Raw genomic sequence first — 15,819 nt, 5'->3', positions numbered from 1 at the left:
ATAGTCGACAACCTGAAAAATGCATGACCTTTAAAGAACGTTATGAGGCGAAAATTGAAACAATGTGGAATCAAGCAAGGGAAAGAACAGGTATATCACCGACCTCCGCGAGTGGACTTCCGACGAATAGCATGAATATTACCACTTCTGGTTCAAATGATAGTACAGATAATGCAAATATTCCGGACTATTTTAGTGAAAAATCTATCTTGGAAATATCAGTAACAGATACTGGTATTGGTATTCCTGCAGACCGTTTACCAAAATTATTTAAATCATTTTCACAGATTGATATTTCAACTGCCAGAAGATATGGTGGTACAGGGCTTGGTCTTGCTATTTCAAGTACTTTAGTCAATCGTATGGGTGGATGTCTTTGGGTTGAATCAGAGGAAGGAGTAGGCTCTAGATTTGCACTTACATTACCCATGACAGTTGCTCCTAAAGGAAGAAATTATAGCACAGATAGTGCAACAACATTATCCGTTGGACTTGCTGGTTCACCATCATCACCTTGTTCTACTGTTTCTGATAGTAGTGGTAGTGTTCATTCTGTTTTAGGTAATAGTAATACTATGAATAATGAAGCAATGTCTCCTATTTCATCTATGTATACAACTTTTTCTACATCTAATATGAATAATAACACAACTAATGCTTCAGGTTATTTCCCTTTAACTGGAACCAATCATTCTTTTATTAATCATCAACAACGTCCAATATTACCTAGAGCGACTACACAGCAATCGTTCATAGCAACAGAGAATGCAACTCTTCAAGATAATGAACCGCAAATCATTGAAAATAATACATTTTCAAGTATATTTAAAGATAGCCAGGCATCTAATTTATTGAATAATAATAGCACTCATCCTACTGATGCTACAACAGATAACAGTAATACAGAAGCATATAGGTCAGAGGATAATATCAAAAGACCTATTTCAATGAATGTAGGCAGTAGCAATACAACACTTGGGCCTATTGCCGCCAGTAATAATAGAAAGACATTTAATGATTTGTTATTACCTGCAACTAGAAATACAAGAGTAGGAGTTACTAAACAACATTATCGTAATAAACCATCACAAACAAAAGAAGAAAACCTTGCAAAAATAAACCCGTTACATATATTACTTGCAGAAGATAACATATGTAAGTATGAATATGATAACAATAGACATTAGCAGGTTAATTCAATTATTATTATTTAATTTAGTAAATCAAAAAATTGCAGTTAGTATTTTAAAACGTTTAGGTTATATTGATGTATCTATTGCTAATAACGGAAAAGAAGTTTTGACATTAATGAAGACATCTGTATTTGATGTAATATTTGTAAGTAAAATAAAGTAAATAGAGTCCCATTGTGCTTATTACTAAAGTATATACATATTATATTTTTTTCTTTAGATGGACCTTTATATGCCTGAAATGGATGGTTTGGAAGTAACGCGAGAAATTATTAAAGAAAGAACAAGACAACAAAAACAACAGATAGAATTAGCTACTCAAAATAAAAATAACAGTACGACAACAACAACAACAACAACAGCAAGTAATAATGTTCTTTTAAATGCAGTAGATGTTTATATCATCGCCTTAACAGCATCAGCGTCTAGAGAGGATCGTCAAATATGCATTGATGCTGGTATGAATGATTTTATTAGTAAGCCTTTCACAATGACAGAAATGAAATCAGCCTTGAAGACATGTGTCAATAAGCGTAAAAAGAGAAGAAAATTAACTCAAAAGGAACAACCGGCTAAAATGGAAGATATTATCAATGATGATGATCCTTCTTCTTCTTCTGCAATCGTCTATAGATCACCCAATATAAATCAAGATGACCCTATGCTAGACGTGCAGTCCGCAACAACACATCTTGTCTAATTGTAATTGAATACCCTAACCCTAACCCTTTCAATTGTATATTTGTTGTTTTTGTTAATATATACATTATCCAACTCCCTTTTCTTTCTTTCTCTCTGTCTCTATCCTTTTTTTTTTTTTCTTCTTCTTCTTCTTTTATAAATATATAAATATGTAATGCTTTATTATTTTGTTCTATTATGATTAAATAAATGTAAACAAAGTCTGTTTATTAGCTAGATGGAACGCTTCCTTAATGATGGACTGTAGTGTTTGTTTAGTATCTTGACCTTGTTCGTCAACAACATCTTCGCCTTCTTTTGATGATACATTTTTATCAAGTCTAAGTTTCATCTCGGCCATTTTTAAAATATATTCCTCAACAGAATCCTTTGAAATTAGTTTGTAAATCGTAACATCTTTCTTTTGACCAACACCTAAATTTTATTACACAAATTAGTTTTTTTTTAATGTATGATATAATATAATTGTATACTTTACGATGTGCACGATCTTCTGCTTGTTTATCATTTTGAGGATTAAAGTCTAAATCATAAAGAATAACAATACTAAAAAGAGAGGGAGAGAGAGAGAGAGGTGTGTTAATGAATTGGTAATAATAATCATAAACAACTACTTACTTTGCTGACGTCAAATTGATACCAAATCCACCTGCTTTTGTACTTAGTAAAAAGACAGTGATATCCTCATTTTCATTAAATTCATCAATGGTAGATTGACGTTCCATAACTTTAGTTTCACCATCAAGGCGAAGGAAAGATATATTTAACGTTTCCATCACTAATTCAAGGATATCCAACATCTTTGTAAATTGACTAAAGATAAGCACCTTGTTTCCTTCCTTTTTAATTTGTGGTAATAGTGTCTTTAATCTTTCAATCTTTCCAGAGTCCATCCATTCTTCATTTTTTAATTGATGGTGTTTGATAGTCTAATGGAAAGATTTTTGATTAGAGAAAAAAAAAAAAAGAACTCAACTATTACCACTACTACTACTTTACCCTATTTTCTATACATAGTTTATGTAGTTCAAAATCAGACATAACTGTCATATCCTCATAAATATAGTCTTCATCAGAATCCCAATATTTAACATCGCGTCTAATTTCTTTTGCCATTTGTCGTAATAAATCATCGGTATAAATCTTTCTAAATAATAACGGATGATCTGCAGCCTTTCTTAAATGAATAATGATATTAGTCATGCTTTCGAATTGATCTCTCATAGCTGATTTCTCTTTTCCTTTTTCTTCTTCTTCATTGTATTTTTTCTTGGAATTCATAATGATGTCTGAATAAATTTCAGTTTGACTTTGCGTCATATCACAATGTTCAATTCTTTGAAACTTTTTAGGTAAATCATGAAGTACATCTTCCTTTTTACGACGAAGTACAAAGGGCATCATCATCTTTTTAGCTCGCAAGATACGTGCCCTTGAAAGCACTTGAACAGAGGTTTCATTCGCTTTCCCGTTCGTGACTTGTTCACTTGAAGTCGTTGCTGAACGAATCTTGAAGAGAGCCCTTACTTCATCTTCATAGTTTGCAAATGTTTCAGGCATGATAAACATCAAGAGAGAGATCAGTTCTTGAAGGTTATTTTGAAGTGGTGTACCGGTTAATAAGAGACGGAAAGGTGTATTTATGTTCATCAAATATTTATAACGTGCACTGATAAAATTCTTTACCATATGTCCCTCATCTAGAATCATGGAACGAAATTTTAATTTTCTTAAAAAGTACCTATCGTCTATATGTCCAGATGCAAGTTGATAGGTAGTTAAGACGACTTGAAAGGCCTTGACTTTATTTTCATATTTCAAATCAGTTCTTAATTGTGCACGTTCCTTGATGTTACCATGGTATAATCGAACCTCCAAGTCTGGACAAAATCGGTCGAATTCACGAACCCAGTTTTCTATAGTAGATGAAGGAACGATGATCAGATGAGGGCCCTTTTCACCAATCTCATATAAACGTCCTAAGAAGGTAATGACTTGAGCTGTCTTTCCAAGACCCATCTCATCAGCCAAAATACCCGAGATCCCTTTACGGTATAAAAGTAACATCCAGTTGACACCCAAGATTTGATAATCTTTCAGTGTAATCTCCTTATTAACACAGGCAGGTTGTTCTGTAAGATAGCCATCCATAGCATCTTTATATTCTTTTGAACTTGATTGATTTGAATCTACTTTTACTTTAGCTAAATGAATGCCCGGCTGACTGTTTTCATCATCATCATCTTCTTCTTCTTCTTTTTTATCATATTCCACTAAATGAGTATCTTGAGCATCTGCACCTTCCCAGATATGAAGAATTTGACGTAAACTTGAGCCTAAATTTTCAATATTTTCAATGATTTGATCTACAGCCGAATAACTATCCATCATTTCTTGACATGATTGAATATATTTCACACTCATCCCTTTTGCCTGTCTTAATTTTTCTTCTAAATCTTCTATATTAGAAAAGGGTCTTAATTCTTCAATGATTCTATCTGCTATCTCAGGTTTGCAACCCGTAATATCTTGTATATCTTTAGATGAACCCGTATTAAACAGTCGAAGAACAAGACGTTCTCGTTGTAGTTCAAACAATTGTTGACGACTATTTTTTTGTATCTTATCATCGTCGTCATCATCATCACTACTACTACTACTACTACTACGTATAGTTATACGAGAACGCTTTGGTTTGGGTATATCCTCATTTTTAGATAATAATTGACAAGCACCTACGACACTACCAGCATGACGTACTGCATCTTGAATTTCCTCCAGTGTTTTATTAGGATAAATACGTTGTACGCGTTCAATATTTTCTTTTTCCGTGATACCGTCGTAGGCTTTATTTAGTTTTGAGTTTTCATCCACATAGGCATCATCCTCTGCGTCATCTGACATTTCATCTTCTGAATCACTAAATAAACTATGGTTTGGTTTTCCTTTTCGTCGTCTTTTGTTTGATTGCAAAGTAGTTGTAGAATTCAAGCCGTCGTCGTCGTCGTCATCATCACCACTTTCTGAAGGATCGTCTTCATCAGAAGAAAAGAAAAGAGTGAGTGATTTTTTAATTGGTTTTCTTTCACGTAAGACAGGTCTAAATGTTTCCTCTTCTTCATCATCATCATCATTATCAAAGATGTGTCTTTGTTTTAGTCGATTCGTAGTCGGTGTTGATAGATCAAACAATGATGATTTGTCACTTGAGCCCTCAAAACGAAATCTTGCCAAGTTATTAGCTAGACTTTCAGTACTGCTACTATTGCTAAAAGAACTTTCAGTATCTCTTGAGAATTTGAAAGGTATTGATGAGTGATTACGAAGAGAAGAAGAAGAAGAAGATCGATTACTCTTTAAAATGTTTTTCACAGAGATCTTGGGTCGATCATGCTTCTTTTCCTCTGATTTGTTTAAAGGTGAAAAGAATGAACTGATGAGTCTAGTATTTGAATTTGTTGGTAGTGGCGACATTTTTTTGATTCATTCTTTTAAAGAAAAAAAAAATTAAATTAAATCATATACAAACACATACACACACATATACATACACTAAAAAATGAAAAAAATATAAAAAAAAATAAAAATAAAAATTTTAAAAATGTGTTGATTACACCAATCAAAAGAGAAATAACAGCTAACGCATAAATTGAAAGAAATTTTTTTTTTTTTTTTTTTTTTTTTTTTTTTTTTTTTTTTTTTTTTTTTTTTTTTTAAAGTTATAATAATAATAACAATAATAGGTTTTATTTTTATCCGCTGTTAAGAAAGAAAAAAAAAATTTTTTGTACCTTTTTTTTCTTCTTTTCCCCCTTATTATGTATTATAGAATAAGATTACATAATGATAAATGAAAATTATAAATGTAAATAAATAGAATAGAATAGAAATAAAAAGAAAAACTAACGGAATATACACAAGCTTTTAAAAACTTGTGTATAAATGTAAATGATTATCAACATCATCATATTCCTTCACCACCTTATCAAAAGCGTAGAGCGGCTGTAGCAGCTATTTTAAGATGGCATTGTTCCCATAATAAAGAGCGAATGAAAAATAGAGTAGATAGTATTAAAACAGTGAAGGAATTTTTTGAACAAAGTTGGGTAAAAGAAGATAAAGAAGGATATGCAGAACTTTTATTTATGCAACGAACAAGTCGAGTAGGCGATAGGTAAATACATATGACTTACTTTATTTTATGTTACTTACTTATTATAATTAGATGGTCAGGTCATGTCTCTTTTGTAGGTGGTAAAAATGAAATAGGAGAGACAGATGAAGAAACAGTAAAAAGAGAAGTCATTGAAGAAATAGGAATAGATTTAAACAAGAACTACATCAAAGTGGGCCAATTGGATGAAAGAGAAATAGTATCCATTAAAGATAACAAACTGTTAATGATATTATGTCCTTTTGGTATAATAACAAAAGTCATTATTCCGTAGTAGATACTAACACACTCTTGTTTTATATAAATATATACATATACTAGTTTATTTACAAATTGTACCTGAATCACCACCTTTCAAGTTACAATTATCTGAAGTAGCCGCTGTAGAATGTAAAGAATATAAACATGTATATATTCATATATATATATATGTGTGTGTGTGTGTGTGATGTATATATACATATATGCGTATATATAACCTTGTCTATTTTCCTTCTTTCTAGGGATTCCATTATCATTCTTTTTATCCTCTCAGACATATTTAAATCAACCTATGATAGAACCTCTTTTTAAACATCATTCCTTTATTCAATGGATAATGGGCTCAGTCATGTTTCCAGCTATCGATTTACCACGCATTCATCATGATAAGAAAGTAGAAGAGATAGAAATGAGTCGTTCAACATTTTTTAGGTTATGGGGCTTAACGATGGGTATAACAAGTGATCTTGTTGAATTCACGGGAAAGAAGAATTTGGCATTTGTAAAATTAACAAACAGTAAACCTATCTTTTCACATGTTGATATTCGAATCATGGTGACTTTAGTCAATAATCTTCAAAGATTACTTTATAAGCATGATACAACAAGGTAAATTCTATCATGTATAATATGATATTTGCTTAATATAATTCATTTTATTTTTAAAGAACACTACAGGATAGGATTTATTTTTCATCAATTCGAATAGCTGTTTTATTAAGAATAAGTTTTACGAGTTTATTTATTATGTTCATTATTAATAAAATTTTTAAAAAGTATGTAAATTAGTATTCATAGTTTGTAGTGTACGGGAATATACATATTAAATTAGGTAAAAAAAAAAAAATAAAGGGTAGAAATACATAATATTATGAATAGCAAGTATACAAATATACTTACAAGGTGCAAAATAATTCTATTTAAAGTTTGTTTAATTGCATTCTAGGACTACTACTGTAAGGCGTTATAGGCGAAGAAGGTTCTGAAGTAAAAGACCAATGACTACTAGATGAAGGAGATAAACCAGGTAATCTCTCATTCTCTTCCTCTTCTTCTTCTTCTAATATTCTCTTTTCATTGATAGTATATAATTTTAATGATTCAGGTCTTTTAAAAGATCTTGTTGTTGCTGTAGTTTGATGAATTTCTTTTAAAGCAGATTCTTCATCATTTATGTCACTACTATCGTTATTCAAATCTTCATGTTCTATACTATAAATAAAAGTTCGAATGTTTGATTTGGATACACCAAAATAATCCATACGTGTACGATAATGAGGAATTCGTTTAGGTAAGAATGGATAAGCTATAGTAAAAGTTAAGATAGCATAAATAGAACCACCCACGAGATCAATCATATAATGATGAGTAAGATACATTGTCGAAAACCACATCCACATGACGTATATAAAGCATATTGGCTTTAATCTGGGGAAAAGATAAGAAACGAATAGCATTTCAATTGTAGCACAACCAGAATGAAGAGAAGGGAAGGCACCAAATACAAGAGGCGATGTACCAAAGGAGGAACCATATAAACTTAACCCTAAAATCTTATCTATACGAATGAGACCACCTGCTTCACCAGGAATAGAATAATTAGCAGGAGCAGAGCCATAAATGATTTCATACCCTAAATAGAGAGAGAGAAAGAGAGAAAAAAAAAAAAGGGTATGAGTATACGTAGGTGTATGGATATATATGTATACGCATATGTACACACATATGTACACACACACACACACGCATATATCATTCAACTTACAGGGTGATGCATTCGGGAAATATAATTGAGTAAGAACACCCGCTAAATTCATATAACCGAATGCTTTTCCAAATGTCTTTAAAGAACCAGGTGGACCAAAGATGAAGATTAAAATAGATAATATGAATGGGAATGAAAAATGAATTAATCCATATGGAATCCATGTTAAAATATCGAGTATTGGATGCGTATGTTTTGATATAATTTCGGACAGATTTGCTCCATAAAGGATTCTTTCGAGTGTAGGTAAAAGATTAACAAAGATATGTGTAGGTCGATAATGAATTGGAATAAATTGGCATGCGTAGAATGTAATTAACCATGTAAATATAGGTAAAGCAGGTAGTGTAAAACGTCTAATATAAGGTATCCAAAATGATATGAATAAAAGTGAACCTATACATAATCGAGGTATGAATGTAGGTGATTGTATTAAAGTAAAATCGATGAGTAAAATTGTTGTCAATACTACATATTGGAGATCATATAACGACCATTGTTTAGATATCATTGTATGTAAGTAAGTAAGCAAGTAAGTAAGTATGTATGTATGTATGTCTATATATATAAAGATATATATTTATATATATAAATACATATATAAATATATATCACAAAAGAAAGAAAAGAGAAAAAGAAATATATACAACAGAATAATATAATATATGAATAAATGTGTATATATTTATATAAATTTGTATATTTGTATATATTTTTATATTTATCTTATTGTTGTGTGACAGCAATCCTATCATTCCTTTGGTTTAACCGTCTTTTTTTTTTTTTTTTCTTTTATAGTCAGCTTCGCAATCATATGTGAGCTTTTTTTTTATTATTATAGTAAAAAAGACGTAATTATCATGTTGACAGATAAAATACTTTTATTATTATGATTGAATTTTTAAATCCAGATTAATGCGTTGTTTTTTTTTTTTTTTTTTTTTTTTTATGTACTCAAGTGTTTTCAGCCATTGCTCTATGTTATATGTTTTACTTTCCTAAAAATATCCGGCAATACAGAAACGCCTTTTTTTTCTTTTCTTTTTTTTTTCTGTAAGACTATATGAGCGACCACCACGGAATTTATAGAAAAATAAGCAAAGTAACACAAATAGCGTTTTTTTTTTTTTTTTTTTTTTTTTTTTTTTTTTTTTTTTTTTTTTTTTTGATAACAAATATTTATGACTATTGTCATTTATGGAAAAAAAAAAAAAGCAAGAGTTAGTGGTAGTAGCAGTGATACGTCATCTGTAAGTTGGTTAAAATAAAAATATGAATTATGGACATACGCATATATTCTTAGTTTGTTCCTGTCATCTTTATCGGGAAAGCTTCTTATTAATAGTTTAGGTGAGTAGGTGGCACAATTTGTTGCTAAATTATATTGTCCTTGGATAAAAGAAACTGCTGATAATAAACTGTCGTTGTCACACCAATGAAACGGTAAAATAAATATGCCAAGCCCGAGTAAAATCTTTATTATCCAATCTGTCAGTTTTTATTATTTATTTTCTATTTATGTATTTTTTTTCTTTTGTTTCATGATAGACTTTTTCTTCTTTTACTAATGGTCTTCTACGATAAGAATAAACAGATTGGAATAGATTCATCCCTCTAGTTGATATTCCTAACTATTCTTTGCTTCATGAACTATTTTTGTTACGTTTAAAATTGAATTATTATTATTATTATTATTTTGGCCAAATGAGCACATAGTATTTTTCATCTGCTGTATTGCCCTAGCCAGTTCTAATAGTATATAAGTAAGAAAAACCCTCTTAAGAGACAAAAGTATATGTGTAAACGATAAAATAAATAGAATGGATTAGACAGAAATAAAGTAAAAAAGACCAGTAAGATAAAATGCAGAGACAGTACAAGGGTGTTGTGTATATAATGATGTATTACATAATATCTTATAATATACAGATCAGAGTTATGAAGGACTCGAATGATATTTATAGTTATTAGTAGTACACTTTATGCATACAATATGATTTGATTTCAGTTTATATAAGACATTCTTGTAATGAGAAAAATAATAATATTATAATAAATACTAACATTACGAGATAATGATAAGCCAGACAATAGTGTAAAGAGTTATTAATGATAAAGACATATATGAATGATAGACTGTACCTATGAGTTATATATCCAGATTATTATCTAATATACTATCTATACACTATTTACTATAGTAACTTTCATTCAAGTAGTACACTGAGGAATGAATATATATATATCAAAAAGTATCTTCCCTATATCATTCACAAGTATGAACGAACGAGATCTCATTATTCGGCTTCAAGAAAAATAACCGGCTAGATCGAGCACCAATAATTTAATATTTATTAGAGTTAACTGAGATTAATTCTCAATCAGGGCAAAGACTAGAGAGCTCAAAACACAATAGCTTTATTCATTCTATAGAAAATATTCTTCTTTCATTCTATTCCCACAAGATATAATTTTGCACTCATATTTTAGAAATTTATTTAATTCAATTTTAAGTTTTATTTTAATAAAAGTTTTATACAAAGTTTTCATGGATTTATTTTGCCTTCTTTATATATATATATATATATATATATATATATATACTTTATCAACAATTCATAAAACAATAGCTCAATTTTCGTATTTCCATTATTTGAAATTCGCTTTATTATTACCAAAATTCGTTTTGGTCGAATCCAATCTTCGTTTTCTTATTCTTTTGGCTTTTTGCTTTTGTTAAATTCAGAGGAGTATGAACTTTTTTTATGAAGATGGGCAAAGTATTCTTATGAATGAGCAAGAAAATGAGGCAATAGACTTGGAAGAGAGGTTCAATGACGTTTGCGACAGTCAGCCTTGTAATTCCGCCAATTTGAGTTGTGAGATAAAATAACATCTGAACTTAAAATAAATAAATTTATCTTTTACTCTTATAAATATCGGTTACACTCTCCTATCTGTTATGATGACCTGCTTGATGCTTTTTCTCGCACACCCAGAAAGCCTTCCCCTGGTAAGGATGAGCTTCCATATGAAATTGTCCAACTCATCATCAAACATCCTCAATGCCGTGAAATTGCTTTGGCAGTTTATAACAATGCATTGTTGGCTGCGGATATTCCTGATACTTGGCTACAGTCTTGCGTCTCATTACTCCCAAAAAAACCTCTTCTTGACGACCTCAAGAACTACCACCCCATATCACTTATCAACACCGATGTCAAAGTATTTACCAGAATCCTTACTGCTCGTATGATTGATACAGCTTCTACTTTAATCAATCCTTACCAAACAGGTTTTGTTCGTGGTCATTTTATTGCAGATAATGGACTTCTTATGAAGTTGATAATGGAGCATGCTTCGGCTTCTCGCTCTACTGCCATTGGATTATTACTTGATCAAGAAAAGGCATATGATAGGGTTCACCCCGCTTATCTTCGTGCCGTACTTCTCCGTTTTGGGTATCCTCGTACTCTTGTTAATTGTATTGATCGTCTGTTTTTTGGAAACAGCCTTCAAATAAATGTCAATGGCTTCCTTACTCGCGGTATCGCTCAACGACGTGGATTGAAACAAGGTGATCCTCTGAGTCCCATTCTTTTCAATTTAGCTTTTGAACCTCTTTTACGACTTATCCAACAAAAGCAGCAACTTCTTGGCTTCCCATTACCTTCCTCTCCTCTGTCTACACTTTTGATATCTCCACCAGCTCCAGTAAAATTAATGGCAAATACCGACGATATTGTTGTGTTTCTAAATACTCCCAATGAACTATCTGCTTTACATGATTATCTGTCCATCTACTCGAAGGCTTCAAATGCACTAGTCAATTTCTACAAAACGGAAGCTATTTTTTTTATCTGGCTCTCCTGCTATTTATAATTCGGCTGGATGGTATTCGGCTCTATCTACTCACAATATTGCTTCTTGGCATGATTGTCAGTCTACTGCTCCTGTCGTGTATCTTGGCTTCCCTCTAATTACTTCGACTACTCAACGGGATTACTTTCTTGCTACTCTTCTTGATAAAAATCAAAGTTGGTTGTCAGATTCACCAGCAAAGATCCTTATCTGTTCGTGGCCGTGCTACTGTCGTTAACTCATTGGTTTTGAGTAAACTATGGCATGTACTTAGGGTGGTGTCGGCACCAATATCCTTTATGTCATCAGTCCAAGCTATAATCATGAACTTTATCAATACTAGAATATTTCCAAAAATTAGCTTTCTAACCGCTTGTTTACCTCGCAACTCTGGTGGCCTTGGCCTACTGAATCCCATTTTACAACTGTCATGAACTGACTTATAATGTCATGTTTCATGATTAAACATGCGGATCATAAATTTATTTAAGAAATTCTATCCTAACTCTCTCTTGATCCACTCCATCTAATAATATTAAAATCACTAACACTTCATTGTCAACAACATACCTTATTCGGTCATAACTAACACTTTTATGATTCACATCTTATCCTCAGACCTCTTTAACAATTCTTATAAATACCCCCATCAATTTAAATTCATAAATAAAATAATTGACTTTAGAACTATTGTTCGGTCTCGTTGACTCTTTTTGTCTTTATATTATTTTTTATTTTCTGATATTTTTTATTTGATATTTTAAAAAGAAATATCACACTCTTACACCTTTAACACAGACATTTCTAATTGTTCTCGACCTCGTCAACATGGAGAATTTTTTGTTTGTCGAAATTTAGCAAAAAAAAAAAAAAAAAAAAAAAAAAAAACATTTTCACTTTTGTAACTATTCGTTTAATAATTCATTAATAAACAAAGAGACTAACATCTCCATACAAACAAACAAACAAAAAAAATATCGGTTACACTACATTTAAACATTACTGGGTTAGCCAAATCCGACAATTTCTCTAATTCAAAAATTACGATAGAGATACAAATCATATGACTAGCATTTTATGGATTAACTATAAAAGGGCATGGCCGCTTGCGGTTCTTGCTTGTATTAGTAATATTTTTGAAAACAGCATCACTGATTCCTTGTGTAATTTTCTGCCTTAGTGTCTCAGGTTCATTAGACTTTCTACAATAGTTTTTGTACAAGTCGCACAAGGGCAGCAAATCTTCACAACTACTGATATAGCCACGGATATTAGACATATCTCTGGGCATAGTCATCGAGTAGATTTCAAGCATAGTATATAAACCATAATCCAACAGGCACGTAACATATATGGTCGCCTGCAGGCCTACATATAATATGACAATTAAGCCAAGTGTATAAAAAAGGGCAGAATATAAACCTACCAATAACATGCATGCCAAGAACGGCATCATACAAGTTGTTATCAATTGCCTGTTTTGACAAATGGCCAATCCTTATTAAGTCCAATAAAGTATCAAAGACGTCATTTGATCTATCCTCGCCTTTTACTTCTCCAACAACCACAGGTTCACACCAGCTGACGTTCACTATGGCTCTCTTGAAATAAAATCAGGATGGTAGTTTGACTGGTCAATAACTTGGATGTCAGTCCTACAAACGCGATTTTAGTAATTAGTATGTGTTTGTTTATGTGGTACTTTACCACACAAAGTGATTATCAGCATTAGGGTCCTCAAACAAAGGGCGGAATATTGCATCGACATAGGTGCCACAAAGGTTTCGTTCTTTGATAGCAACATTAAATTTACGTTTTTGGAATTCTTTCTATCCTGATGGAGAAAAAGGCATTAGCTAGTAAAAGCATTTTATGGTTTAAAGACTTACAGGTTTCTAATTTCTAAAAGGACATTATCTTCTGCAGAATCACCTTTATCAGAAGTCAAATTAGTAATGCACTTTGAAGCTTCTCGCGTGTTAATTTTTGAATCATAGTAATCCTACAATATAAGAAAGCGACGTTAGCTACGTTTCAAAGGAAAAAAAAAATGAAATCAACAGTCGACCATAGCGATATTTTTCAGTTTTCGCTCAGTTTCCATATTCAATATGCCTCATTTAATACTGAATTTAGATTTTATATAATCCATTAATCTTTTTATCAAAGGTAATCCAAATATGTGCTGTATATCTTGGCATTTTTGATCTTTTTTAATTAACATAATATTACAAAGGGAGCTACAAAAAAAGTATTGTGAATATCAATTATTGGTTCTATAAGTTTGCTGAAGGCTTACAGTATCTTGTGGGTATTGCTTTCTATAAAAGCACCAGACTCCTTTATCTGTTTTGCTGATAAAGTCTGGTAGCTTATCCACTTGCCAACAATCAATTCGTCATCAATCTTTATACCATTTGGAGGAGGTTCGCGATTATAAGAGTCAGGAGCAATCTCTTTGACTCCTTTTGATAGTGGACTACTTCCATCTACAGTGACTCACAAAAGTGTGGTAATGTTTCAGAATTGTAAGCAATTTATGCAAATCTGTAATAACTGATTATCTATATATTAAGCAAAGTGCTATATAGTATATATTAGCGGAAAGACAGAAGTCTCCTCTTTCTGATGATACTTATAGCATATATGCACTATATGATGTTTTTATTTCAAAAATCATGTTAAAAGTTACATATATATAAATTTTATGCAAATAGTTTATTGAAAAACGAAATAAACAACGTACCTTTAATGTTTAGTACTTAATGGTAGCACCTTTTAATATTTAACACTATAATTACGAGTCTATCCATCCCTCAATCTTGGCAATAAAACAAGGACCATGTTATGTGAAAGGACTCTATAACATTAAGCTTCCAACTTCCTCCCCCACCTTTGTACTTAAAGTTGGCATTATGATCTTTTAGCAGTTCACTCTTTTTAACCCATGTCCATTGCTTTCCATCTGAACCCAAACGATTGATATTTGATTTTCTTTGGCAATTCTGCTAATTGTCCTAATTGACACACCCATTGCCTTAGAAATATCGCTATAAGACCCCTTAGCATTAAGTTTTGCTAAAATATCCATCTTTTTATTGTAAGGAATTGATCTCATTCTATAGTATGTGAGGATCTATGTGTTAATGGGAATGATGCACAAATGTTGTTCAGATTAGTAATGGATTTGAGAAAAAAACGATATTATATAGGAAGTAAACCTTTTTGTTAATTCAATAATGATATTAAATGTAATTTAAAGTTGTAGATTAGTAACACGAGAGACAACTTTCTAATTGAAGCTGATATGTCATATAACTTACTTTTTTTTTTTTGATAAGTATTGCTACTAATTTTCGCTTTTTTGGTTATTTGGCTATCCAAATTATCGTACATGTGCTCAAGTTCTATCTTTTCTCTTTTCGTATTTTTGGGACTACCTTTATGGATAACAACAATGCTTGGTGGCAGAACCTTATCCAGGCTTTAAGTGCTCTCTGGGTCAAGGATGGTATTGATTTTTTTTCAAGCATTTAAAGCTTCTCTTGGACTATAGGTAGGTTAATAAACTGATTTTGCACTCGGTTCATTTTAACAATCAATTCCTTATCCAGTGCAACTAAAATAAAAGAAGTCAATATATAAAGAAAGCATATGCTAATTTAGTTTCATCTAAATTGAAATAATGTAAATAATTATGTAAACTTTTTTTTTTTGATACCTTGATCGTTCTGTAAAAGTATATGCCAACGGGAGTGGACAATTTTTACAGGGACAATTTCTAGAGCCCTTGATATTTGATGTCTACACAGAAGCAGATACGCTCTTCTTGTATCACAGGTACAATCTTCAGTATCTTTTTC

At 31.3% G+C, this 15,819-nt stretch overlaps 5 protein-coding genes across 5 annotated transcripts in view; 2 read left to right on the top strand and 3 right to left on the bottom strand.

Moving 5' to 3' along the window:
- The window catches only part of BX663DRAFT_499625 (uncharacterized protein), a 4,053-nt gene extending 2,016 nt beyond the window's left edge, over positions 1 to 2,037 (top strand). The window contains exons 6-9 of the mRNA XM_051526208.1: positions 1 to 561; positions 664 to 1,155; positions 1,220 to 1,338; positions 1,414 to 2,037. The exon at positions 1 to 561 is cut by the window's left edge and continues 73 nt beyond it. Of these exons, the coding sequence (XP_051385395.1) occupies positions 1 to 561; positions 664 to 1,155; positions 1,220 to 1,338; positions 1,414 to 1,893 (1,652 nt within the window). The 3' untranslated portion in view covers positions 1,894 to 2,037. The remainder of the gene's footprint in view (positions 562 to 663; positions 1,156 to 1,219; positions 1,339 to 1,413) is intronic.
- Positions 2,005 to 5,436, bottom strand: BX663DRAFT_499619 (SNF2 family N-terminal domain-containing protein). The gene is made up of 4 exons (XM_051526207.1): positions 2,895 to 5,436; positions 2,514 to 2,824; positions 2,374 to 2,441; positions 2,005 to 2,309 (listed from the first exon to the last, which is right to left on the bottom strand). Exons 1-4 carry the CDS (start codon positions 5,367 to 5,369, stop codon positions 2,077 to 2,079), a joined length of 3,087 nt encoding a protein of 1,028 aa, XP_051385394.1. The 5' UTR covers positions 5,370 to 5,436; the 3' UTR covers positions 2,005 to 2,076.
- A 382-nt stretch (positions 5,437 to 5,818) lies between these two features.
- BX663DRAFT_429353 (uncharacterized protein) lies at positions 5,819 to 6,518 on the top strand (the record flags this gene model as incomplete). The annotated part of the gene is made up of 3 exons (XM_051522727.1): positions 5,819 to 6,069; positions 6,121 to 6,314; positions 6,391 to 6,518. Coding segments are annotated over 3 exons (573 nt in total), but the record flags the coding sequence as incomplete, so codon positions are not given.
- Positions 6,519 to 7,250: 732 nt separating this feature from the next.
- BX663DRAFT_529647 (uncharacterized protein) lies at positions 7,251 to 8,606 on the bottom strand (the record flags this gene model as incomplete). Its single annotated transcript, XM_051530260.1, has 2 exons — positions 7,251 to 7,963; positions 8,096 to 8,606. The coding sequence occupies 2 exons, from the start codon at positions 8,604 to 8,606 to the stop codon at positions 7,251 to 7,253; spliced, it is 1,224 nt and encodes a 407-aa protein (XP_051385392.1).
- Positions 8,607 to 13,031: 4,425 nt separating this feature from the next.
- BX663DRAFT_549411 (uncharacterized protein) lies at positions 13,032 to 14,060 on the bottom strand (the record flags this gene model as incomplete). Its single annotated transcript, XM_051531143.1, has 4 exons — positions 13,032 to 13,324; positions 13,383 to 13,555; positions 13,846 to 13,958; positions 14,025 to 14,060. The coding sequence occupies 4 exons, from the start codon at positions 14,058 to 14,060 to the stop codon at positions 13,032 to 13,034; spliced, it is 615 nt and encodes a 204-aa protein (XP_051385391.1).
- Positions 14,061 to 15,819: the final 1,759 nt, after the last annotated feature.

Source organism: Cokeromyces recurvatus (assembly GCF_025118155.1).
Source record: "Cokeromyces recurvatus strain NRRL 2243 chromosome Unknown BX663scaffold_5, whole genome shotgun sequence".
Taxonomy (NCBI): Eukaryota; Fungi; Mucoromycota; class Mucoromycetes; order Mucorales; family Mucoraceae; genus Cokeromyces; species Cokeromyces recurvatus.
The sequence above is the reverse complement of the archived record's forward strand: the minus strand, read 5'-3'. Positions and strand labels throughout refer to the sequence as shown.

What these genes read in the sequence shown, in the direction of transcription:
- BX663DRAFT_499619 (XM_051526207.1), bottom strand. Translation starts at nt 5,369, where the DNA reads ATGTCGCCACTACCAACAAATTCAAATACTAGACTCATCAGTTCATTC. An exon ending in AACTATGTATAGAAAATAGG is followed by an intron (nt 2,825 to 2,894) that starts GTAAAGTAGTAG and finishes TCTTTCCATTAG; the next exon opens with ACTATCAAACACCATCAATT. An exon ending in ATCAATTTGACGTCAGCAAA is followed by an intron (nt 2,442 to 2,513) that starts GTAAGTAGTTGT and finishes CTCTCTTTTTAG; the next exon opens with TATTGTTATTCTTTATGATT.